This window comes from Sciurus vulgaris (genome assembly GCF_902686455.1).
Source record: "Sciurus vulgaris genome assembly, chromosome: 11".
NCBI lineage: Eukaryota > Metazoa > Chordata > Mammalia > Rodentia > Sciuridae > Sciurus > Sciurus vulgaris.
This window is the reverse complement of record NC_136472.1, coordinates 4,490,619-4,516,557: the sequence shown is the minus strand read 5'-3', so window position 1 is coordinate 4,516,557 and position 25,939 is coordinate 4,490,619. Positions and strand designations below refer to the sequence as shown.

The window sequence follows — 25,939 nt, the reverse complement described above, 5'->3', positions numbered from 1 at the left end:
AGACCCTGTCCCTGAAAGGTTCTCGACGTGGCCACGGTGGGACCAGCTCCCAATACGTGTGCCCTCACGCTAGAGCTGACCATAGCAGAGATACTTGTGGAATGGCTGGCGAGGAGGGGTGTCCATCAGGCACAGAGCCCTCTGCAGACCTCAGCCAGGGCACACAGGTGCCTGACCACGTGGAGGGGGGACATGGCCCTGGACCTCCTCCACGTCACCCCTGGTGTGGCTCCATGCCCTGGACATCACTCGCCCCTTTTCACTTTCCCACTGGACAATTAAAAAGGCCTTTCTAGCAACTCTGACCACTGCTGCTTAAAAGGGGCTCCTCGGCTCTGTGCTGCAGTCTGGGGCTGCCCCGGGCCTGGCACTGCTTGCTAGCAGCAAGGACACCGAGGCACCTGGGGGAACTCAGTTCCTCTCCAGACTCTGTGGGGTCCACGTTCCAGCTAGAGACGGTGACAGGCACCCATGGAGGGGACGGGTGGATTGTCCCCGTCTATCCTGAGACGGCCGCCTGCTGGATGGCGGCCCCGTGGGTCTGACCCTTGCCATTTACAGGATGTTTGTGGTCCCTCAAAACAAAAGAACCGTTGCCACGGCAACCGCAGCATCCCGGAACTCAGGCTATTCTGAGACCCCGGACAATGAGTTTCGCTCTCCAGATGAATGGGGCAGGCTTCGCTGACAACCCTGTGGGCAGGAGGAGGAAGGGGACCAGCCGGTGTTGGCCGCTCATGCCAATCGTGTTATCTCTGAGCCCAGGGGAGTGAGGACCGAGGCTTCATCTTAAATGTCCTCAGCAGTGGCACAGGGACAGGGGCACGCATGTCACCGGCGGGACGGTCCTGGGAACAAGTGGCTATCTTCCGCATCGAACTTCACACGACAGAGGGGGACAGGCTGGGGGCAGTCACCTGAAGACAACCTCACACCCTGTCTTTTGGAGGCAGAGAAATAATAGTTTTTAAGAAGAAATTAGATGAGCGTTGACTATAATTGCTTTTATGGTGTGATTTGATAGACTGATTTCCCCAGCACATTTTAATAAACAGAATAAGAGACCGAAATGGCGGACGGCCTTTCCCTGTCCTTCGCCGGCACTTCAGCCTGGGGGCAGCCCTGCCAGTGCCCTGGGCGCCTCGTGAGGAGACACGCACCGCCGCCCGGGCTCCGGGCCAGCGCTCTCCTTCAGGGGCCACGGCACAGACCCGACCGACAGCCGCAGGTACTACCTGCCCAGCCCTCCCGGCTCTGTGCAGCCCCTGTCCACCGCCGTCTATCGCTTGTCCCATTTCCCAAACTCTGTAAGTTCCTGGGAGACGGGCTGGACACCACTGCCTCATGGGGTCTGACACCATGGTGCTGTCAACCTGCAGACAGGAGCCCCGCACCCCGCTCAGCCACCTGTCACCAGCATCCTGGGCAAACTGTCCTCAACTGCAACGGCCCAAAGGGGGTGACCAAGGAGGGGGCGGGACGTCTCTGAGCGGATTAAGACTCGGCAGAGGCGTCCTGACTTGCGGGAGGTCCTGTCCCGATAACTCACTGTGATCTGAGAAAGCATTGAGCAGCTGACCTGCTGCTCCTCCGAGCTCAGCCCCTCGGCCCGGCACCGAGGGTCGCGTTTCCCCCGGAACATGGGGCCGTGGGGGGCCACCCACGCCAGCATGGTGAGAGCTGTACATCGCTAGCCAGGGAAAGAGGCAAGTGCAGGATTTCAAGAGCGCTTTCTACTGAACGCACGACGCTTTTACAAGATCACAGAGTCAAAAGATTGCGAGTCAAGCCACAGAAAGTCAGGCCCGCCTGCAGGTGCGCATGAACGGCAGCGGCTACCTCCTCAGTGCCCGCACTGGACCGGCCCGAGCGGCTTTCCGAGGCAGGTGTCCCAACTGCAGGCGTCCCCAGCGTGGGTGGTGCCAAGAGCAGAGCTCTCCAGACGGCAAGATCGTTTTCAGCCACAGCCATGCAGTAACGATGATTTCCTTGGTCTAGGAGTTGTTTTAAAACACACCACTGTAAAAGAACGAATGTCAACGTTGAAGGTATCAAACAAATCCAGTAAGATCCTTTACAGTGAGCACTGAAATCTGCACTTACTAAAAAACAAAAAAAATCAGACCTGACGGTGTCAAAGGAGCACGGCTGGTCCACGTGTGCCCGAGGACCACCGAGCAACTACAGTCACCTAAGCTCAGCGACGGGACGCGTTCCGGGAGATGCATCCTGGCGTGAGTTCAGTGCGTGGCTCAGTCAACTGAAAGGCAGTGGGTTCGTGATGGGACATGGCCTCCTGACACAGCTCAGACACAGGGGGACGAAGTGCTTCCCAAAACAACTACAGCTCGAAGGGCCACAGCCCAGGGTGACAAGACCCAGCTCCACCCAGTCGGCTGGGGTGGAGTTCAGCTCTGGATTTGAACCCCAGGACCCAAAGAGCAAGAAGCAGAGCACATACATAAACCCAAGGCACAGCCCTGGGCACCTCTGTGTGCACCACACGCTCACGTCCCTGAGCGCTCACGGCTTGAGTCTTCCAGGGTCACGTGACACCCAAGGACGTGCTGCTCCATAACCCCACGCGGCTGTGACATCAGCAGGCCACAGGAGTTTCTCAGCTCCTTGGTGACACTGTGGGAGCACCATCATCTACGTGGTGCATCAATGACCAGAGAATCATCGTGGGCTCAGGAAGGATGACCGGCGTTCTCCAGGAGAAGACCTTCGAGAAGGAGTTCACAAGTCTATCACCGAAGCTCGGCTGCGTGGGCACCAGCCCTGGGGAGAGCACTTTGTCCCTGAGGGAGTCTACAGTGGTGGGGGATCGCGACACGGGTGGATGCTGGGCTGGCTCGCGTGCCTCCTGGCGCCTGCACCTGGGCAGAGAGCGCCATCACTCCCTGCCTGGCTCTGCTTGGGGCAGCGTGACGAGCAGCTGTCACAGGGCCTCTTCACAGGCACTTGGCTCCCGTTCCAGGCACGACAGGAGCACCATCGGTGTGAGCAGAGGTGCGACGTGTGGCGTTCTTAATTTCTGGTGCCCTCGCGGGAGCACACGGAGACCTGATCGTCTTCCACCAGCTCAGCGACTCCCCAAGAAAGCAGCGGACCTGGAAGACGCCGGCCAGGGTCAGAGCCGGCAGGCCTGGGCTGCACCTGCGCTCCTCCCAGGGCCAGCGCAACTCCTCGGACACCTCAGGCAGCTTCCCCAGCCAGGCTCCTGCCACCCTCGAGCTGCAGGATGACCTCGCGCCTAGGAGGAGCCACTGTGCCCCGAGGGAAAGACCCGGCTCTGGCCGCGCCCCAGCTCCCACCGACCCTCCGTCCACTCGACCCTCCGTCCCCGCTCCTCACTCCTCCAGCTCCAGCAGGCATCCCTGAGCAGCCCTGGACCCCGCCGGGCTCACGAAAGAGAGGAAAAGGCAGAGGAGCCCCTGGCCACGGAGTCTGGTTCGGGGGTGGGCTGATGCCGAAGCCGTCGGAGGGAGTCCGTGTTCTCTGGCCCGAGCGATACTGAGCAAGGGGTTTTGCCGGGTGAGCCCACCGCAGCAAGTCCAGTCCAGCAAAGGGGGAGCTGAGGTGTCCCGGGAAGGCTCACTGTGAGGAAAGGCGGTCTCTCTCCTGCGTCAGTGAAACAACAGGTCTGAAGAGCCAGCGATTCAACCACCTTTACCGGGAGACCTCGGGGTGCCTGGTCCCATCCAGGGGGCAGGGATGACGGGACCACAGCACAGCCCCTGTGGAGCCGGAGTCCACGGCAACAGCCCAGTGGAGGGAGGACCTGCCCTGGGGAGCAAGGCCCCGGGGGGAGCACCTGTCCCAGCAGCAGGAAGACAGATCGCGGGCTGGCCCGAGCGTCCACTCTGTTAACGGAGACACCGCGGAGGAGGCGCCACGTCCACATTCTTTGGAAAAGCGGAGCCGTGAGTGCTTTAGCACCGTTTCAAGCCACGGCAAAAACACACAAGGGAGCCGCTCCGAAGGACGGACGGCTGCCTGCATCTTCATGGAGGGTGGGACTCGGGGGCCGGGTGGCCAAGTGCTTCCAGAGGTGGGTCCCTGGAAGGACCAGACCCCAGCACGAGGCCCAGCCTCTCAACAAAATCTCAACTTCCCCTCCAAACATGGGGGATAAAATTCAGAGCAAAGACAGGGGCATGGTGCACCCAGCTGATTCACAGCAGGATGCTGGGAAAGATACCAGGAGCCACATGTCCTCCACAGAAGCCCAGGGCTGCAGGGTACGCTCGGCCCAGCCTCCAGCTCAGCCCACTGCAGCAGCTGACCCTGGTGGCCTTGGCCTGCATGGTTGAGGGGGAGAGCGGCAGAGGAACATGGTGCCCCCTGCTCACGGCACCACCTGAGGACCGCTGTCTGCTTGGTGTGGGGGGTAACTTCCTTCCACTCTTCAGCTGTCCCTCCCTGGGGTGGCCCAGGGCTGGAAGCAGCTCCCCTCACTGTCTCCTGGACTTGGCACAGGGCAGCGAGGACGTGTGGACAGAACACAGCCGTTTCAGAGCTGGATCTGGCTGGGGCAGCAACGGCCTGCTCCCTGGCCTCACCGCAGCTGTCCCCATCCATGTGACAGCCTTCCTCCCACACCCCCCTGCCTCCCCCACGGATCTGGGCTGGGGCGGGAGGATGCTTGGGGGTCACTGGTCATCTTGGTGGCCTCAATGGCCAGGGCAGCCACATGGCTGATGGCCCAGGGGATGAAAGCATGCTGAAGTCCGGATCTTGTGCCAGGACCCGGCTCACTCAGGATTGAGCTGCAGCCCCGCAGGGCCAGGGCGGGAATTCTGCTCTGCTTCACCAGCTCTTGGCCTTGTCCCCCGCTTGGCTTATCCACACCACTGCATGCACAGGAGTATAATTCTTCTCTGACCGAGGCCTTCGGAAGTCTCCCTGCCGACACTCCTCAGAATCAGAGTCAGAAACCTTGCTCCTTCCATTCCATTCTGCCAGGCAGACTCTCCCAAGCCCTGCTCCTCGGAATACCTCAAATGCCTGAAATCCCACGGAGCTTCAAGAAAGAGCTATCAGTTCTCTCTGTTTGCACTTGGGCTCAGCTCTAAGTGAAAGCAGCCACCACGGGATGGGGCCAGGAGCGGGGATCATCCATGGAAGATGCTGAGGGCCAGGGAGACGCTGCTGCAGCTGGTCCAAGATCCCTGGAAAATCCTTGGTTGGAACCTGCGTCCTTCTGGCACTTGGTCTGATGCTTTTTCTTCAGCGACACTACCCAGCAGCCTTTGTGGGCTAATTAAAATGAAGATCTCTGGGTATTTCCTGCCTCTGGTGTGGATGCTTCATGTCGCTTTGTTCAAGAAAGTCCAGAAGTTCTAGGGTCAGCGCCGTCCCTCAAAAGTCACAAGGGGCTCTGCCAGGATCACCGAGGGCAGAGGGGTCCTCCCACGGGACACTGGGAGGGCCCTCTCTCCTGGCAGGGGCCCTCTCTGGGGTCCTGCAGTCATTCCCAGGCCTGGGGAGTGAGGGATGCTGCCGGTGAAGGTCACAGGTGTGGTGGGGATGGATCAGAGCCACACGGGTCTTGGGACCCTCCCAGGGGGTTCAGGAACCTCTGGGGCTGCCACCTGCCGAGTGTTAGGGCCCGCTGTTCACCTGCACTAAGGTGAGCACTAGGCCGCTCTGGGTCACGCAGCTCTTCAGTACAAAGCTCAGGAGCATGTGCTCTGGTGCTGGGGACAGTGAGCCACGCAAGCCTGGTCCCTGACTCCAGCTGGCCCAGGGATGAACTGTACATGTGACTTCAGTGAAATAAGCCACTGGGCCAAGGTGGACAGGAGGGTGCTGCCCCCGCACGCCTGGGCAGAGAGCCTGGGGGGCCTGGGAAGATAGGTGGGGGCAGAGGACAGCCCGGACAGGAGCCCAGGCGGCTAGAACTATGCACTCCTGACGCGTGGCGGGGCCAGCAGAGGCACGAGGACCCTCACAGAGGTCCAGGGCCTTTAGAGTTGGGCCACCAGGAGTTGCCCAGTGCCCTCTGCAGGTCTACAGGGCTCATCTCAGTCCCCCAGACTCAGAGACACACGGGCAGCCAGTCAGTCTCCACTACCAAGAACCTGGGAAAGGGCCTGAGACTGTGGACACAGGTTTGGGTCAACAGGCAAGAACCACAACCTGCTGGTGACCTCAGGGGCCGGGGACAGGGCAAGACTTCAGGGCCTCAAGTCCACGGGAAAGGCCCTCTGTGCCAGTGGCCGGCACTGGCCAGCATCCTGGGGACAGAAGGGGCCAAGCAGCTGACCTGAGCCTCCAGGAGGGCAGATGCCAGGTGAGCGCGCAGGCCCCAGGGAGGGAGACCTGCCAGTCCAGGTGGGCAAAGAACTGCAGGGGGAACCCAGCCCACAGAGGGAGGATACGCCTGGACTGGCTGAGGCCTGCAGTGGGTGGGCCGGGCCTGGGAGCAAAGGCAGCAGGGGTGAGGCTGCAGAGTCAGGGATGCAAAGGCGGCAGGGGTGAGGCTACAGGGTCAGTGAGGCAAAGGCGGCAGGGGTGAGGCTGCAGGGTCAGGGACGCAAAGGCGGCAGGGGTGAGGCTGCAGGGTCAGGGATGAAAAGGCGGCAGGGGTGAGGCTGCAGGGTCAGTGAGGCAAAGGCGGCAGGGGTGAGGCTGCAGTCAGTGAGGCTGGTCTTGGCACAGCTCCCTGCCACCGCCAGCTGCTATCCTGGATAAGCTCCATGGCCTGACGGGGCACTGGCTCCACTGAGCACCATCTCCAAGCACAGCCCCAGCACCAGGAGGGCCGAGCACACAGAGCCGAGGCCACTGTGGAGCCAGGGCCGCCTGCAGCCGCTGGGAAGAGCTCCCCTGCACACCACCCCGTACCTCCACCTACTGCAGCACACAGGTGCTCCATTTGCAGGGACCTGGAGTCAGAAGTCCAGCTCTTCCACAGGGACAGAATGTCCTGCTTCCTGCTGACCCCAGACCTGGCCCAGGGTCCCCACCGGGGCCAGAGCGGCACTGAGTGCTCAGAGCTGGAATCTGGCCAAGAAAGCAAGGGAGGCTGGGAAAGTGAGAAGGGGGCCAGGCCAGGCTTCGGGACCCCACCAGAGAGGGTGTGGGGAGGCCACAGTGGTGTGGGGAACGGGGCAGAGGCAAAGCCAGTCCCCCCAGGCCTGAGGGTTCACCTCCTTCCCTCTCAGAGCCAAAGTCCGAGGCAGAGCCCGAGCAACGAGGAAAGTCAGGCAACTTCAATGGAGATGGTGCTGGTGTACATCAAAGTGGAGGCTCAGATGAGAGGCTGGGGAAGGACGGGAGGCTCAGGGGAGAGAAGGGGGACCAGAATAACCTCACCACCAGCAGTGAGAGGACCAGAACCCAGGAAGGGGGATCTCCTCGTCCTTGTGCAGAGGGCCCCAGGTAGGAGCTCAAGGACAAGGGAGTGGGGGACGGTGCAGCCCCGCACTGCATGGACCACCTGGGTGGATGCTGAGTGACCCGCTGGCCACTCCTGCAGACAGAAGTCAGCTTATCTGAGTGGCCTCTGCCGACTGACTTAGACACACGTCACACTCGTGTGCGCAGGATTCCCAGGGACGCAGCCCACCACAGAAATAAATGAACAGGCTCTGCTTGGTTCTGAACTTTGCTGAGAGACGTTGCTGCTGGCCGAGTGTGCTCAACCCTGCTGCACCGGCTCTGGACGGGACGGTGAGTCAGTGAGGGGAACAAGCACCCGACACAGTGCTGGGTCTGCGTGGTGGCCCCTGTCCACCTTCTGGAGTCCTCACAGGACAGTGCAGAGCCTGCGGGTGTGTGGAAGGGCAGGGGGCGGGCCAGGCCCTGCAGCCTGTGAGTGGTGATGGAGGCCAAGGAGGAGGAGTTATGGAAGATTCGTCATAAAAAGGACTGTGCCCAAAACCACTGGGAGCCAGGGGGAGGGCACGCCGCGCCGAGGGGTTGAGGGGCACCAGGAGGCAAGGGCTGGGCCATGGCGCCCGGCAGCTTCGCCCTTACACTGCGGGCAGCCAGGTGGGGACAGGCAGGCCGTGAGGGCAGCATCTGGGGACGCACCCACACGAGGGGCAGAGGCCTGGGGCACCCGTGTCTACCAGGTCCAGACCCACGGCACACTCAGAGCTCGGCGCACCTGGCACAGGCCAAAGGTGGCAGCAGGCCAGGCCTTGGAACCAGCTGGACGTGAAAAGACCATCCCCACCTACAGGTTTGCAGAGCATGGCCATTACAGAGGTCCACTGGATCACATCCACTGCCCTCAGTCTCCCGGGAACGGAGCTTCTGGATGGATGGGCACGGCAGAGTCAGACCACAGCTCCACACCAGAACCAACCTCAGGAGACAGGAGGGCCATCGGGAGACAGAGCACAGAGGGAGCCCCTGAGCTGGACGTCCCCATCAGGACGAGACAGCCCCGCGCCTGGAAGAGGCGATGCACACGCGCACCTGCACACCAGAGAACACGCGGCCGGGCCTGCAGACTCCACCGCTCCCAGCCTGAAAGGGGAGCGAGGAGGGCAGGCGCAGCCCCCGCAGATGGGTCAGGGCGCCCGCCAGGCCTCCAGGCCGAGGCTCCGCTCTCCTCCCTCAGCACCTGGCTGGGAAACACTCTCCCAGCAGACACCGTAGCTGTGCTACTGCTGCTTAGTTTTAGGTGATACATTATCCGGGCTTTCCCAAGAGAGCCTGCGACGGGGCCTCACAGCGGCCCCCACTCACCCTACCTAACCGAAGGGAAGAGGTCGGGGTCAGAGTCCGAGGCTTCCCTAGCTCTGCGGGGTGCTCGGCGTGATTCCACAGGGCATCATCCAGCACTTCATCGGAAGTGGCATATTTCACAGTCAAAATGCCAAGGAAGCAGAAACCTTCTCTGGGGCAGACCTGCCCTGTTTCCCAGCAGGTGGTAACTGCCAGGCAGGTATGTGCTTTCGGGAACACGGCGCAGAATCCGCCCCAATTTTACCTCCTCACCCACAAACACTCACACGCCGTTACGTTCGGAAATCTGTTTGAAAACACCACCCTCTCTCCACCATCTATGCGCATTCACAGCATCATGATACAGGCACCGGAGCCGGAAACCTAGCAACCGTATCCAAGTGCTCCTTCCTCAGCGAGGCAGGCGCCCCAACGCACACACCACTCCATCCGCTGCGTTCCAACAAACACACACCCCTCTTCTCGCTCCACCGCTGTGGAAAGACAAGACGCATGGAAACAAACCTTGTTCCGCCGAGGAAGAGCAACCCATGTCATTTAATCCATCTGACAGCGCCTCTCCCCACAAAGCCAGGCAGAAACAGAAACAACAGAGATCCCGAAAAATAGGTTAGCCCGGTCCAGAGCTTAGCGGCTGGCAACATGCTCACTGTCTGCACGCCTGTCTCGGACGCGGGCTCCCCGGCTCCCCACCAGCCTTGCTCCTGGGGACAGCCGTCCTACAGAAGCCATCTCAGTGCTCTCTGGCCAGCGTGCGTCCCCCCGGCCGGGCTCATCTGCTCAGCCCCAGCTAAACACCGGATGGCAGCAACCAGGGATCAACTTTGGTATTCACGGTTGCTCTCTCACCATCGATTCCTTCGACTTGGCTGAAGAAATAACCCAACAGAGGTCACATTTAATTTTTTAAAGAGGAAGGGTTAAGAGAAGGCAGCACGGAATCGGGTGGGGGCAGCAGACAGGCTGGCCGGCGTTGCTCGGGAGCAGTGCTGCAGGACGCCACGTCTTGCAGAAGGAGCCTGGTGGCGTCCACACAGCACCCAGGTCCATTCCTGGATTCCACGTCCCTCAGGGTCCACCGCTCACACTTGCCGGGCTCACGTTGCTGCCTGTCCCCCTAGAGCCACACCTCAGCCTCCCGGGCACGCGGCCGCCCTGGCAGCACACTTCGAGTCTGGGAAACAAAGGATCCCTGGGCTCGTCCATCTTTAAAAGGGACTTTACAGAGAGGCACCTCGTGGACGAGCCACGTGCAAAGTCCGGAGGAGGGTAGTGTTGAACCTGCTCAGGAGGAAGCACCAACACAGAGCCTCTGCCACGGCGCTGGCAGCGCGGGTCCTTCCTCCACGCCGTCTTCAGACGCAGCCCGACGCCACAGGCGAGGGGGTCTCACCTGCATTTCCTCTGAATTCGGAACCGAGATTCTCCAAAACGGAGTTCTGACCCCACTCACCGTCTGTCTGGTAAACAGATCTCTGCAGTGAGCGGCAAGGGTCTGCTCTGGCTGGGACGTGAGGGCTGACCGCCTCAGGCTGGGGAGCAGGCCTCTGTTCCCTGCTCTTGCTGTTAAGCAGCTTATGAGTCAAGCTGTGCTAAAGACGCCAAGGTGAGAGGCAGCCCCCACCCCGGCCTCTGCCACCCCACCCCCATGATTCCCGAGGCTGACGGCACAGGAAGATGGCTAGAGCCCGCCAGGGACGCCTGTCCCCCATGCTGGAGGCTGGGCAGACAGAAGACAGCTCCCCTGGGAGGCCCCCGCCGCAGTCTTGGCAAGTCAAGAGAGCGCCCGGGGCTGGAGCTGAGCCAGAGCGACCAGGGCCGGAGGAGAGGGGCCACTTGGGATCTAGTAGCACAACCCTGGAATCACCAGGGCAAGGGCGGCCACACTGGCCCAGCATGCGCCCAGCACAGCCCCAGAGGGACCACACGGACATGCCAATGTGCACCTGCCCCCGACACCCAGGATGGACGTCCTTCAGGTGGGGCAAGAGCCCGCCAGGGAGGTGGAGCCAGGCCCTGTGGGGCAGGCAGGGACAGGTACCCCAAGCACCCAGAGAGCAGTAGGTTAGATGGTGGCCCCCAAGATACATCCCAGTTCTAGTCCCTGGATCCTGCAATCGCCCCCCCACCCCCCGCATTTGCGGATGTACTAATTTAAGGGTCTTAGGAAGAGACATCTTGGATTTAGGGCAAGTCTGCCAGGAAGGTCCTCCCCCGAGACTCCAGAAAGAACCTGTCCTGCTGACACCTTGGTTTTGGACACCTGGCCTTCGGAACTGGGAGAGAAGTCCCGGGGTTGAAAGCCTCCGGCTGGTGGGTGTCGCCATGGCAGCACTGGGACACCAGCCCAAGGCTGCCTTCAGGCCCCGCACTGTCTGTGGAGGGACCTGCACCCAGGGGGCTGGGGTGGGCTCCAGCGCACCTCTGGAGGAGCCCGGAACCGCGAATCCAGAGGCCTCCAAGCCACCTCAGACCCAGGTCCCGGGCATCTGCGTTCTGCACCAGCTGCCAGGGGACTCAGATGCCCCAGACCTGGCACGCCCTGCTGGGCACTATGCCCCGGAAGCTCCAGGCAGGTGGGCTAGGGATGGCAGAGAGAGGCCTCAGGTCTGTCTCGGGACCACGCCCACCACGTGGAAGACTCTGGGGACACCAGGGGCCTGGCTTGCAGTTTTGGAAAAGCCCTGCCTGCAGACACGCGGGCCCTTCCCACCTGCAGCCACGGGACGCGCTGTTCACGTGCGTGGGTCCTGCACCCAGCAGGCACCTGCAATCCTGAGGCGGGTATTCCCGGGCACCAGGAAGCCACCTGCACCAACCAAGAACTCAAAGCATGCAGACACACAAAGTGTGTTGCCCCAGGAGACTGCTCTGGAGGACCCGGAGCCTCAGTGACCAGCGGTACTGACCACTCACTGACTGCCTGTCCTGGTGTCCCCTTCCCCACTCACTTCCTTATGCCCTGGGGCCTCCCGCCCTCAAGCTCTGCTCTGGGTGAGGCCCCCCCTCAAAGGCCACACCTCTGCTCAGGTCCTTCCTGGGGAAGACAGACGATAGGCGTGGAGGTCTGGATGAGCCTGATGTGGCACATGAGACGCTGGCCGGCCTCACTCAGTGAGCACCAGCTGTTTGCATCCCGATTATTCATTCAGCAGAGTTTCTCTTGGACAACAGCACAGGTACACACCCCCACAGGAGGCAGCGAGGCCCACACTGGTCACAGGACAGGCACACCAGGTGCCCCCTTCACACGCCCAACCTCTGTCCTCTACAAGGAATGAGGAATGATGCAGAGTGGGAGAGGCCAAATGTTGAGTAGCCCCACGTGGGGTCAGTCTTAGAGGTCTAGGTAAGTGTTGGGTCAGAGTCTCACAGGGGATCCAGTGTGCTTCCATCAATCAGCACACAGTGTGAAGACTGCGTTCATAGTGGACCCAAAGGCTACATTCCTCTCTTGGGGGATCTTCAGCACAATTTCTACAGCAGTTTGTATTGATGCCAGTTTGTTAGTTCAATTACGAATCCCTGGAAAGCTTAGATGAAAGGAAGCCTGTTTTTGTAACTTCTCTGGAGATGCAGAGGGTCCCTATGGAGAACACAGACTTTCTAAATTTCCTTTCTCTTTTGGGCCCAGGAAGCCCCCAAAGCGAGTCATGAGAGGCATCAACTGCTTGTAAAAAACCAGCCCCACATTGTCACTGGGACGGATGGTTCACAAAGGTAGGGAAGTAGGCCAGCACCTGCTCGACTCCCTGTGGCCTCCGGGCAGGGGTGCTGTTGGAATAACTGACCCGCATGGGTGAGTGGCAGTCAAGGGGGATTCGCCCACCAAACAGCCTTCACTTTTATAACAATGACGAGGATGTCTGTCTGTGACGCGTTGGCATCACAGGCAGGAAAGCCAACTATCTCAAAGTGCAGAGCCATGGGCCTCCCCAAGCTGGGTCCTCGAATCATCTGGGGAGCCAGCAACTGGGCACGGTCACTGTGGCTTGAGGGGAGCTCAGTGGCTGGTGCTCAGGTCTGAGGAGGGCAGGAGGCAGGAAAGGGGAGCAGCAGGGTGGGGCTCAGGGCAGGGCCCGCTCAGACCACGCTGAGGAGCACTTCCTGCCTCTGTCCACCGCAGGCTCAGGCAGGTGGGCAGCTAATCACCATGACCAGGGCTGCGCAGAGCTCATTATGGGATGATTCACGGAGCTCAGGGCTCTGCATCAGGGCCCGCTCATGCCCCCCTCCCTGCCGGGCGTCCTGCCTGCTACAGCCCCAGGGCTGGGGTTGCAGATCTGCGCCCAGCTCATCCTGCTACGCTGCTCTGTGGCTGAGGGAGGTGGCAGGGAGACAGTCTCCAGCACTCCCTGAGCTCGGCTCGTTTCCTAAATGGCTCTGCAGACATCGATGCATCCGTCTCTATAATGTGTTCACCGGCGTTGGTGCAGCCGGGTGCAGGCCTGGAGCTCACAGCAGTTAGGCGATTTGCCAGCTCACAGACGGCATTCATGCAGCCTCAGGAGCCCAGTGCCCAGCATGGGCTGCAGGAGGGTGTCAGCCAAGCCCCCGGCTCCGGTCACGCAATCCCCAGAGCAGAGCAGGGACAGCCACAGCTGAGCACGGCACACTCGACACGGGAGACGCGACAGCCAGACACACAGCCACTCACCCCAACGCCCAAACGGGGTGAGGACACAGGCAGTGAGGGGCAGACTCCATTGGCTGCTCCTCGGGTCCCGGAGCCCACCCGACCCATGGATGGAACGCTGCCATCTTGGAAGCTCACCGCTGCTGGTCCAACGGGACTGCTCCCCGCTGCAGGTCCTGTGGAAGCCCAGGACTGGAGGCAGCAGGCCAGCGGGCTCGTCCAGGGTGCAGGACTGGGCCCAGCCAACGGCAGGGCGATGGGGGTAGGGAGGAGCCCCAGAGACTGCCCTCCTGGTTGGCACAAGGGGCACTAAAAAGGGGAACGGTCGTCAGCACCATCACGGGAGAGATGTGGAGGCAGCGGGAGGGGAGGGTGAGGACCCCGGAGCTTTCCTCCCCGTCCAGGGGCTGCATGGGCTCTGCACTTGGCGCCTCCCCAGGAACACACCTACAGAGGCTGCAAACGGCCTGACCCCGGCCGAGCCCTGCCTGCATCCCGGGGCCACAGCTTGATGCGGGGCAAGTCTGCCTGCCGCCCTCCTTCCCTGTCTCTCCATGTTTATTTTGTCATTTGGTTTTTTTATGACTTTAATTTTCGGAGCAGCTTTAGGCTCCCAGCGAGGCTGAGAGGAGGGTTGAGAGATCTGCCCCAGCCCCAGGCCTGCACGGCGGGACACCTGCGATCGACATGTCCTGTCCCCGTGGCACGCTGGTCACACCTGATTAGCCACGGTAGCGCCCAAGGTCAACCACACACACCAGGGAGCACCAGGGCAGCGTGCTGTGGAGTTGGGACACGCGCATGATGGTGTGCGTCGGCTTTCAGCATTGGGGAATATAAACCAGGCAGGGCATCCCAGGCCCAGCCCCTGCAGAGATGAAACGTGGCTCCTCTCAGAAGAGACACCAGCACCCTCCTCCCGGAGACGCAGGAGGCACGATTCAGAGCGTCCGTGCACCTCTCGGCTGCAGGAGGGACACGCGGGGCAAGGGAAGCAGCCGCGCAGGCTCTCCACGCACGCGGCTCACCCTGGGCTCCGCACCAGCCCAGGAGGGTGTTGGGAGGCTGGCAGGCACCTCCACACGCAGGCCAAACACGCGCCCACTCACCGATATCTGTTTCCTTGTGGTTCTTGATGTATTCCGCCAGCTCGAAGTTGCCCGCGATGATCGCCACCTGCAAGAGGCACATGGTTCAGAGCCAGCTGCAGGACGAGGGGTTTTACCGGCTTTACGTCATGCAAGGCCAGGGCAAAGAGGGCCCATGACAGCTCTCCAAGCTGTCCGCCACCCACACACTCCCACCTGCCAAGTGCCAGAGCTTGTCCCCAAGACCACGGTCACTTTATCATGATGGTGATGTCATTCACTAGGACCGTGGGAGCGAGCACGTCTGTCCAGGGCAGTGAGGGTGGTCATCTGACCAGCAGCAGAGAAGTCAACAGGCCAGAGCCTGCGTCCCGCACTCCCTGATAGGCCACCTGTCCACACTCAGCCCTGCCAGTGCCCACGGCTGCCCAGAAGGCAGACCCGCAGGATGGCAGGCAAAGTGCACCAGATTCCTCTTGAGCAAGACCTGCTGCCCCAGGCGTGCGCACACCCAGGTGGGAAGGAACCCGTGGGAAGCTGTCCCCTGAAGCCTGCAGCATGAGACCCAGAGACCACAGAGCAAGCTCACGGTGCCCAAGGGGACCCTGGGCTCCATGCCAAGAACCTGGGCACAGGACACACACAACTACAACAAGCTGACCCCAGCTGGAACCATGGACGGTCCCTGCACAATCAGAGGCCTTGGGAGCTACGCTGGGGTTGCCCGGGGGAAGCAGCCCTCAGTCTGCAGCTTCTGCTCTTGCTGAGTTTCCAGAGGCTCAGAGTCAGACTTGCCTGACGATCATGTGAGCCAAGGCCTTCGGGAAACTCCTCGGTCCTGTGCATACTGACCCCACAGGGATGTCCTTGATGCATGAGGGCTTTTGTGTCAATAAGCACGTTGTGAGTTTAAGACACCATGAGGGGGAAACACTTACTACCGCTAACCTCCTGAACACCCCAGGGTTTGCCACGGCATTAGTGGTCACCACCGCCACGGTGGGCTGGCAGTTCTGCACGGCTCACCACCACTGTCCAGCATTGCAAAAGAGTGCCGTGGTGCACGGCCGGCCCAGCAAAGACAGAAATTCAACGTCCGAAGTGCAGTTTTCACTGAATCATGTCACAGCTACACCACTGCTCAGTGGAAAAGCTGGAACCATTACAAGGTGAGGACCGTCTGCATGTGTGTGTGTGTGCATGCATGCGTGTGTGTGCATGCATGCGTGTGCATGTAAGTGTGTGCATGTGCGTGTGTGTGCACATGTGTGTGCATGTATGTGCGTGTGTGTATCATGCTAGGCTCTCTGGAGAGCCCTGACAAACACAGGAATCAGCACCAGCGGTGTCGTGCTGCGGTAATGAGCCCCAAACACGTGGACTGGACGGACTGCAGGGTGGAAGTTTGAAGGCGCCTGTAGAAACAGCAAAGTCAGTGGTTCCGGGAAGAGCCCGGCTAGAAGGGAGGGTCAGCTGTGGGAACGGGAGGCCGATCCCTGTTGAGTGACCGAGGACCTGCCTAACTGCTCCGGAGCTAGTGGGAGGAGCCCAGCGAGTGCAACCACCGGGTATCAAGCAATGGAGATTCTAGAAGATTCTAGAAGAGCAGCAAAGTGAAGAGGGAGGTGGATCCAGAGGACCTGAACAAAAAGAGCCGGAGGTTGGGAAATTCTCAGCCATTCTCTTCTATAAGGAGGGCCAAGGAGGACCCTGCCGGAGCAGCCCTGTTGTTTCTGGGCTGCCTAGAGCCCAGGGCCCCTCCTGGACCAGGAACGTGTGTCCACGTCTGTGCCGTGGGGCATGCTGTAAGTATAACTGGTTTGGTTTCATGGTTTCACTGTCAGAGGAATCTCGCCTCAGGAAGAAGGTACGTGGCTTGAGTCTCACCTGCCTCGACAGGTGATCTCCAGGTGAGTCTCTGAACTTGACACTTGGCTGGAACGGTTTTGGGGGTGCTGGGGCAGTCTGGCAATTCTGCATTCAAGGGGAATTTGGAGGAGGCAGAGGGCAGATTCCATGGACTGAACTGTGGTTCTTAAAATCGTGTGTTGGGGCCCGAGAGCTGCTGGGGCGTATCTGGAAGTGGGCCCCTGGGAGGACATCAGGGTTGGCTGAGGTCATGATGGGGATTAGTGCCCCTCGTGGAGAGACAGGAGGGAATGCTTCGCTCACTCTCTACCATGTGAGGACACGGCACAAAGGACACTGTCCCATTAGGAAGAGCCCTGGCCAGAAATAGACCAGGACCGGCCCTGGCCTCAGATTCCCAGGCTCCTGAATGAGGAGAAAACCAATGTCTATGGTTGAAGCCGCCCAGCCTGCAGGGCCTTGCTATGGCAGCTAAGCCAGCCGCGTATCGCAGGGAGTTCATACACTGCCCCTGCAGCAGCACCGTCCACAGAGCAGGAAGGCAGAAGGAAGCAGCCCACGTGGCCCCTGGGGGTGAAGAAGCAAAACGAGGTCCCTTGTACGGTGGACTCTCACTGTCCTCACAGAGGAAGGACGTCCCGAGATCTGCTGCGGTAAGAGATGCCAGGCACAGGGCAGACTGGGCCACCCACTTACAGGAGCCCTGGAGCCGCCAGAGCCACAGGGAGGAGGACTGGGGACAGGGCTGGAGGGGGGCAGTGATTGACGGGCAGGTTCCAGCTGGGGAGGTGAGGAAGCTCTGGGGGTGGAGGTGGTGACAGCCACATAGCAGGGTGAGTGTGCCCAGCGTCTGTCCCTGTGCACTGAACACGGCCAGGATGGGAATTTGACATGTCTTTAAACACGGCCACACACAAGACAGGACTCCACCTGGGTGGACCACCAGGCGAAGACGTCACGTGAGAACCCGGAATCCACCCTAGAGAGCTGGCCGGTGACCGCGAGATGAAGACCTGCCCGGGAGGACAGCGGAGGCCGTGGAAGTCGACCAGTGAGCGGGCAGACTCACCCTGCTGGCCCTGGGCTGGTGGCCCTCCGAGGACTCACCTCTGGACCATGGGTCCCCAGTCTCCAGAGTGGCTCCCGCTGAGCGTGAAGGCAGGCAGGCCCACCTCTCATTAGAGATCCCGCCGGCTCCCTAGGCTCCGTTTCCAGGTCTCAGTTTGACCCACGTGGACCCCTGACCCGTGCTACCTCCACAGCAGCGGGAGGCCCCTGCTGGTGCCCCCGGGGAGGGCTGGGGCAGGGCCGGCACCTGATGAGCCTAAGGTCAGGTTTAGTGCAGCTTTAGGACCCTGGCACGACTGCCACGTGGCAGTGCTCACTGCAGAGATCGCCCCAGGCGCACCCCAGGCCTGCCCTCCGGCAACCCAGAGAGCTGCATGCTAAGACCAGAAAGGCCGGAATGAGGACTGTCCCTCAGCGGCCCCCAGCCCCACGTCCCCAGAAAAGCTCTGGTGCGGCCAACCGAGCCACCAAGGCCCAGGCCACCTCACTGCCAGTGAAGCCACACGGCCCCCACACAAGTGAGGACATAGTCACGAGCCTGTGGCCACTGCCTGGCTGTTTCTCCCCTGACAACCTCCTGGTCAGGAGAGTGCCTGGGCGCTGGAGGCCACCTGCCTCCCCAGCACTGCTGGCCCCATGGATGCCTGAGAGAGGAGGCCAGGGGCAGGTCTGATGGTGATGCGCTGTGCAGCTGGCCGTGGCACGTGCGGATGCAGCGAGGGGCAGAGCTGGGGCCAGCTGCCTGAGGGGACAGCCGTCAGCAATGACGTCAACACTGGGCACGGAAGGAGGGCTCATACCCTCTGCGCAATGTGAGGATCACCCCTCGCATCCTCACGGTTCTGTGAAGTGGCACCAGGATCTATGGCATGGATGAGGAGACGGAGGCACAGAGGGGGTGAGTGGCTTGCCCAACATCACAGAGCCAGTCGTGGCCAAGGTCAAGACGTCTGCTCAAGCTGCTCAGGTTGGGCCTTCGCCTCACTGCCCGGCTCGGGGTCTGTGGAGGCTCCTCAGGGGCTGCGGGACTATTTAAAGGTACTGCGTCTTGAGAAAACCACTCCCGGCCCTCTGTCCTCTGCACCCCAGCCTGGGGCTCCCTGGTCACAGTCCCCTGCCATGGGCCCCTGCTGAAGCTGACAGGCCTCTCCTGAGGGACTGCACTGAGACCACCACAGGAAGATGGGCACGTGGCACCTGCTGCCGGGCCCCGGGGGCTCTGCCTCAGGCGCTCAGGCCACGGGACCCCAAGGACGTGGGCAGCACAGAGGGTCTACGGAGACCCGTGGTCAGCGCACAGGCGGAGTTCCGCCTTCCCAGCACCCACCGCTGGGAGCAGGGCATCAGTCTGTTCTCAAACCCAACAGCCAACAGCTGTGCCCCCTTGGCACTTCTGTGCTCCCTCGACACTGATCTAGTCTCACTGTCTTCAAAGTCCAGGTGACAACCACAGCCAGCGGCACCAGGGTCGTGGCAAGGAGATGCCCCCCACATTGGAAAGTGCCAGGGCAGAGCAGGCAGACAGCCCTGTGGAAGGAGTGGCCGAGACCCTCCCGGTGGGGAAGAGGCTGGATAGACCTGCCCCCACCCCCCACCCCAACGCCTGACAGTGGACGGCAAGCCCTGGCTCCGGACCTCAGCGTCCCCTGCCCCCAGCGTGCAGGCCCTGCTGGGCCCAGCTGCCTGTCAGCCCTGAGTCCTCCTCAGACCCCCAGGGCAGCACCTGAACGCTCTGCCCAAGTGAGGGGAAGCCCATTCCAGAAGCAGCACCCCAAATTCCCAGCACTGCCCTCACGCCCAGTGCCGACTGCGATCCTGATCTGTTTGCAGGAGGTCTTCTTGTCACCTCTCGGTCCCTGCACCCACCCCACCTGTGGCACCTCAGTGTTGGGGGCAGACTCTGGGCCCAACTCACTCTTTCCCGGCTCCTGCCAGTGTGCAGAGCTCCCCCCAGAACCAGGAGCAAAGGACTTGAGGACAGGGCAGCAAGGAGAGCCAGGGCCCTGCCACCAGGGGACCTGAAGAGTATCCAGGTCTGGGGCAAGAGGCCATGCTGGACACGCAGGGTCCGGGTGCCCAGGGTGCCCAGGCGGGGTGTATGCAGCCAGCCATCTGCTCAGGGCTCTGCAGGAAGTGAGAGCTGCTGCCTCCACCAGCACAGGCACCTGCCTCCTGCCCCTCCTGGCCCACAGTGCACCTGTTCTCTGCCTGGCTCTGTGTGCCCACTGGTGCCAGCAAACCCTACGCTGCCCTTGGTGTCCCTCCACCAGGGACCAGCAGACATGCAGATGGAGCCTGCTTCTTGCTCGTGGGCTCCCAGCCTCCAGAACTGCGAGACGTGAATCTCTGTGGCTCAAAAGCCACCCAGGCTGTGATGCTCTTTTGCAGCAGCCTGCGGAGTCCAAGGCAGTGTCTGTCCTGCCCCACCATCACCTGTGCCCAGGCAGGACTCGACCCGGGGCCAAACCAGGCTCCTCCCTCCTGGGGCAGGAGGAGATATGCATGAGAGCACCCTCAGAATGAAGTCACCAGGGAGCCTCACTGGGGCCCCTGACGGCCCCAGTTGCCCGGTCCCAGCGGTGGGGGTTAGCACCCTGAGCCCCGGCCACCTCCTGCGCCCATGGTGTCACCTGCTGAGATGCTGAGCCAGACCCAGAGCGAGGGCAGGAGCTACCTGCCCCAGCCTCCTGGGACTGTGGCTGAGGGAGCAGACGTGCCACCACCCCAGGGAAGCTGCCCCTCTGCCAAAGCGAGAGGCGCCTCCCTCCAACCGTGCCAGTCACACGTGGCTCTGTGATCCTCGCCCGTCACTGAGACCGGGAAGTGGCTCCCCAAAGAGATGGTGAGGGGAGCCCAGGCCTCCATCCGTCCCCCTCTTTTGTCCTCCCCTGGAGACGAAGGCATCCTCTCAGACACCGATGGCAGCTCGGGAAGCCACTGATACCCAGAAACCTGGGAGCCCGGCAAGTACACTTTGGTCACGAGCACCCTCCTCTGGAGCGGTGTGGGCGCTGGCGCGGTGAGATCGGGTCACTGATCCCCACAAACACACTCCGCGGGAGTCTCTGCCCACCTCCAGGCTACCAGCGGAGGACGACCCTCAGGCTCCAGCAGAGCAGCTCCCCGGGCTGTGCACACCCCGCAGGGACTGGAGGCCTTCGCGAATCAATGCGCGTGAACCACCTCTGAAATGGGGACACTGATACAACATGATTCTTCCACGACTACTGAGAGTTCAGCCACCCAGGTAGGTGGTTGAGAACAGCCCTTCACGATTAGCAGACCAAATGCAGACATCTCTACGTGGGGAAGATGTCCTCGCTGAGGGGGTTTATTTCAGGAAGAAAACAGGATCTATCAACACGATTCACATCACTAACAAAAAAAAAAAGGAAAATGTACACATTCATCTTTGATAGCTGCAGCATCTGATATGAATTTTGATGCATGTTTTATCAGACACATCAAATACAACAATGCTGATCTTGTGATAAAACTTAATAGACCAGGAATAAAATTTAATGGAGAGGAATAAAATAAAGTCGGTCTGTTAGTACATCCATTAATTACAGGCAGCCCTCTGCATCCTAGGCCTTTGCTGCAAATCGCCAAAATATTCAGAAAAAGTGCCTAGCTGCACGTGGCAGACATGTCCCTGCCTTTATCCCCTAAGCAGAACAGCAGGACCACGATTTACCAAGCAGGACCTGGCGCAGGTGCTGAGTCACCTGGAGCGCAGAGAAGTACGGGAGCGGGTGGGCGGTCATGGGCGAATTCAGGGCCATTCTAAGTAAAGGCCTCGAGCGTCACAGGCTTTGGCCTCTGGGGTCCCAGCACAAACCCAGGACCGCAGACTGCTCTGAGCACCCTGGATGGAGTGGCACCTGTGCCTGAGCGCTGCTGCTCTCTTGCCAGGAGGGCTGGGGGAGGGCTGGGGGAGGGTTGAGGGGAGAGCTGGAGAGGACTGGGGGAGGACTGGGGGAGGGCTGGGGGAGGACTGGGGGAGGGCTGGGGGAGGGCTGGGGAGGACTGGGGGAGGGCTGGGGGAGGGCTGGGGGAGGGTTGAGGGGAGGGCTGGGGAGGACTGGGGGAGGGCTGGGGAGGGCTGGGGAGGACTGGGGGAGGACTGGGGGAGGACTGGGGGAGGGCTGGGGAGGGCTGGGGGAGGGCTGGGGGAGGGCTGGGGGAGGGCTGGGGAGGGCTGGGGAGGACTGGGGGAAGGTTGAGGGGAGGGCTCGGGGGAGGACTGCGGGGGGCGGGGGCAGCAGCAGCTCCTTGGTCTCCTCTCTTCCAGCAGAACACACTGGCTTCCATACCCTGGGACCTTGGGGCAGAGGCACACACTTCTGGCACCTTCCACTGGTCACACCAGGGAGCAGCAGGTGTCCTGGCTGGCCTGTCCCTCTGCCCCAGGAGTGCGTGCAAACCCCGAAGCCCACACAGTGGTCTGGTTTGAAGCTGGCCTCCACTCCCGCACTCCTCAGTACCATCCAGGTAGGGCTGGGTCAGAACAGGCGCCCGCACTGCCCAGGCACCTTCCAGGGGTGCTGGGCTGTATCCACTCCAGGTCACTCTCTGTCACAAGGGAGCTGATGTGCAGAAGTCAGCACTGGGATATCATATTTGAGGAGACAACCATCTTTGGCACTCAGAACTTTCGGACCTGATGGATAGGCAGAGCCAAACTGATGGAAGCAGGTGACTCTACAGACCAGGCCTACCGTGCTGCTTCCAAAATCTTTCTTTTAAAAGCCAGTTTACCTGAGGCCATGCCGCCCTGCCTGGCTTCATCAGAAGGATGTGCTACAGCCTCAGCACACGACCTGTCACCAACAGGAGGAACACAGGCCCAAAGCTCCTTCCTGCCCATAGGAACAAAGTCACCTCAAGGGGAACTTCTCGGCCTTACAGAGACCAGATGCCAGGACATAGGGAGATGGAATAATCAGAGGCCACACCCCAATCGTAGACGCTGTAAGAATGAGCTCCAGTTAGGACAGGGCCGGGTTACACCGAGGATCTTCAGCAGAAAGACCAGGTGCACTGGGGACGGTTAAAGATGACCTGGACAGAACTCTGGGAACTTCCCTGCGACTCCAATAAAGCAGGAGAGCATTAGAGAGGTGCCTCTCCTCTCTGAGGGGACCCACTCTCTCCCATCTGCCTCTCTCCTCTCTTCTAAACTGCCAGCTCCTACGTGCGGCTCTCTTGAAATCATTCAGGCGAGACTGCAAGAAGCAGCGGCCCCAGGGCCCTGCGGTCACTGGCTCCGCAGGCTCTGTAACGACACGAGGTCCAGCTGCTCTACTCTTCTTCTAGGGGCTCCGCTGCCAGCACGGAGTGGAAGTGCCGGCCAGGTGGACCACTTTCCAGCTGTGGAGGGCCACCTCCATCCCCCCTGCCTCAGAAGAGGCTTCCAGAGAGCAGGACCCTCTTCTGTCGTGGAAAACATTAATGCAATCAAGGAAAAAAGCACCACGGCATACCAGAGAGAGGCATAAGGTCCAGCAAGCACGTGACGGAACAGACGCAAGGACCTCACACCCGCGAGTCATCTCCCCTTTCCCGGAGGAATTTCCCAATAAAATGTGAACTTCCCCTCAAAAACATGGCTTTGAAGAGCACCCTCTGCTCCAAGACCTCTTGGTAGAAAGCCAACAACTGTCCTCATCGCAGAGTCAGTCTACAGAGCAGCTCAGGTGGCCCCACGCTACGGAGGCGTGAACCAGAGGCTGGGGGGCATCCCCACTCCGGCCCAGGCTCACTGGCTCCCAGGGAAGAAGGCACAGGATGCTGTGTGGCGGGAAGCGGGGCTCGGGCACACGAGTCCCTAGACTGGCTCTGCAGGCTGCACCAGCACTGGGCACGAGCAAGCTGGCCACCAGGACACAGCTCCTGTTTGTCCAAGGGTACATAGCCAAGCGTCTAGGACCACGGACTGGACTCTCGAGGCCTGCAGCAGGCAGGAGCTGCAGGGGAGGAGTGGCCTCCAGGGTCCACAAGGGCAGACCTCGTCCACTCACCTCCCACCCAGGGAAGGGCAGGGCAGCACACCCGACCCCGGGGCTCTGCCCATGGAGACCTGCTGCATCGCGGGCTGGTTCAGCCTCCCTTCACACAAAGAGGTGATAAAGGCGAGATCGGACTCAGAACCGGAAACCCAGCCCTGTTTCAGGAGGCAGTGGCCCATGAAAGCAGTGACCATGTGTGTCGCTTTCCTAGGGCTGCCCCAACAGAGTGCCACAGTGGGGCTACAGCAGCACCAGCCACTGTCCCTGACCTGGGACTGCAAGTCCAGATACAGGTGCCGCAGGCTGGCTCCTCCCGAGGTCCCCCTCCTCGGCTCCCAAACGCAGCTTCTCCCTGGGTCCTCGTGTGGTCCACTGTGGCTGTCCTGGTCTTATAAAGACAGGGCCAGATGGAGCGGGGCTACTCTCATGACCCCACTTAAGCCTCATTGCCTCTGTAAAGATGCTGCCTCCAGATGCAGTCACATTCTGAGGGCCCGGGGTCAGGGGCACAGCCAGTCCAGGACACCTGCTCCACATGAGAGCAGAGGAGCCCTTCCTCCTGGACATGACGCCCCATAAAACACCAGGCCCGGTATCGGCCACCTGTGTGAAGGCTGCACACCTCCCCGCGGTGAGTCTGCCTCAGGGACCTCAGGGTGGAGGGGGCCTGGCATAAGAGGCTGCTGACACTGCTCCCTCCCCTGCCCCCAGATTTTGTCATGAAAAATTCCACACACACCAGAATGGGGAGTGGGAATTAGGATGATGAAATTCAAGATGGTGCCCAGCTAGCTCACACGGCTGTCCAGGGGTGGTTGGTGAGGTGTGCAGACCCATGAGCACTTGAGTTTGGTGAGCTCCCTCTCCAAACACCTGGGCATCTGCAGGGATGAAGGGCATCCGTGCCCCTAGGTCACCAGCAAACACCAGCATTCACTCCACTCCGCCCCAGACCCAGGCCTCCTCCAGCTCTCAGGTCCCCAGACCCAGGCCTCCTCCAGCTCTCCAGGTGCCCCAGAGCCATGCCCTGCTCCAGCTCTCCAGGTGCCCCAGACCCAGGCCTCCTCCAGCTTTCCAGGTGCCCCAGACCCACGCCCTGCTCCAGCTCTCCAGAGGCCTCGTCCACAATTCTTCGCATTGTTTTAATTTGGGTGCAAACTTCACAGTGAAATGCCAGGCCCCAGGGAGCGCGGTGATGAGTTGGATGGCCAGGAACGCTGCCCCCCACAAGCAGCGAGAGCATTCCCCACCCCAGGAGCCCCACCCCCTGCCGGCCACGTCCTCCCTCCCGGCATGAACGCCTGGCCTTGCTCACCTCCAATGATTGCCCGCATGCCGACAGTGGTGGAGGGGAAATCCCATCACGGGCTCCCGTGTGGCTTCTGAGCGTTTCAGAGACACACAGCGCTGCTGGTCTCCCTTGGTGCTGGACTGCACACTGTGTCCTGCTGAGCCTCCTGTCCTTCTGGACGGCAGGCTGTGGTGAGTGAGGCTGCGTCGTGTGCTCTCCTGGGACGCGCTGCCTCTGCCTCCCCTGGGCTGGCTCCCCCGTACCGGGCAGGGCACAGGGGTGTGCGTCACGCCTACCGACCTGCCTTCCCCGGGGTGCTAGGCGGAATGCCCGCCAGCAGTGGCCTGCTCAGGCCAGTGTTCTCAGCTCTGGGGCAGCCCGTCCCTCATGCCCTGGCCGCTTGGGAAATGGGTGGTTCTAACCTTCCTTTCCCTCTCCGCTCTCTTAACCTCAACATTGCTATCATTAAAATAAAAGTAATTTTCTTGACTCTCCCAGAAGTTTGAAAAAGCAAAGACTCCAGGGCTCACACCAAGAACCACAGTGCCGGCTCCCCAGAGCTGCAGCCCAGGACCCGCCCGAGCCCCAGGCGCCCAGGTGGGGCTGCAGAAAGGCAAACCCCAGCGAGGAGTGACTGGCAGGAGTAGAGATGGGTTCTCGTGGACGGCGGTCGTCCCCCCTTATCCGTGCAGACGCGTTCCCACCCCAGGGGCACCTGAAACCGCAGACAGGCCCGGGCCCTGTGCATTCCCAGGGAGCCGTCACCGTCACCCTGTGCAGCATCTCTTCAGCATGTCTGGACCATTAAGTAAAAGTGAGGGTCACCCAAACACAGCAGCAGATCCTGCGGCAGTGGTTCCGACACCCCAGACAGCTGCTAAGCAACCACTGGGCAGGTGACATAGATAGCGCTGGACGGGGTGATGTAGGTTCCGGGCAGAAGACCCAGGACAGAATGGTAGGGATCTCCCCGATCCATTCGGAACAGTCTGCGATTTAAAACACGTGGCTTGTTCATTTCTGGATTGTCCATTCAATATTTTTTCCAAAGTTCGTGTGGGTAACAGGGATTGGGGGTCTGGGGCGCTACGTTCTCACCGGGCTGCTTCACGGACACATGAAACAGCTCACTTTTCCCACTGACGTGGAGAACGGTTGGCAAGCTAAGTCCGTGAGCTAAAGGAACTTGTGCAGCGGCACGCAGCCGTGAAGACGGCAGCTCGTCGGCCTCAGTGGGGCTCCTGTCTGGGCGGCTCTGACAGGAAACCCC

General features: G+C 61.0%; 1 protein-coding gene across 1 annotated transcript in view; it reads right to left on the bottom strand.

The window, feature by feature from the left end:
- The window catches only part of SHANK2 (SH3 and multiple ankyrin repeat domains 2), a 347,313-nt gene that overhangs the window by 246,923 nt on the left and 74,451 nt on the right, over nt 1–25,939 (bottom strand). The window contains 1 exon segment of the mRNA XM_079104911.1: nt 14,452–14,518. Within this exon segment, the coding sequence (XP_078961037.1) occupies nt 14,452–14,518 (67 nt within the window).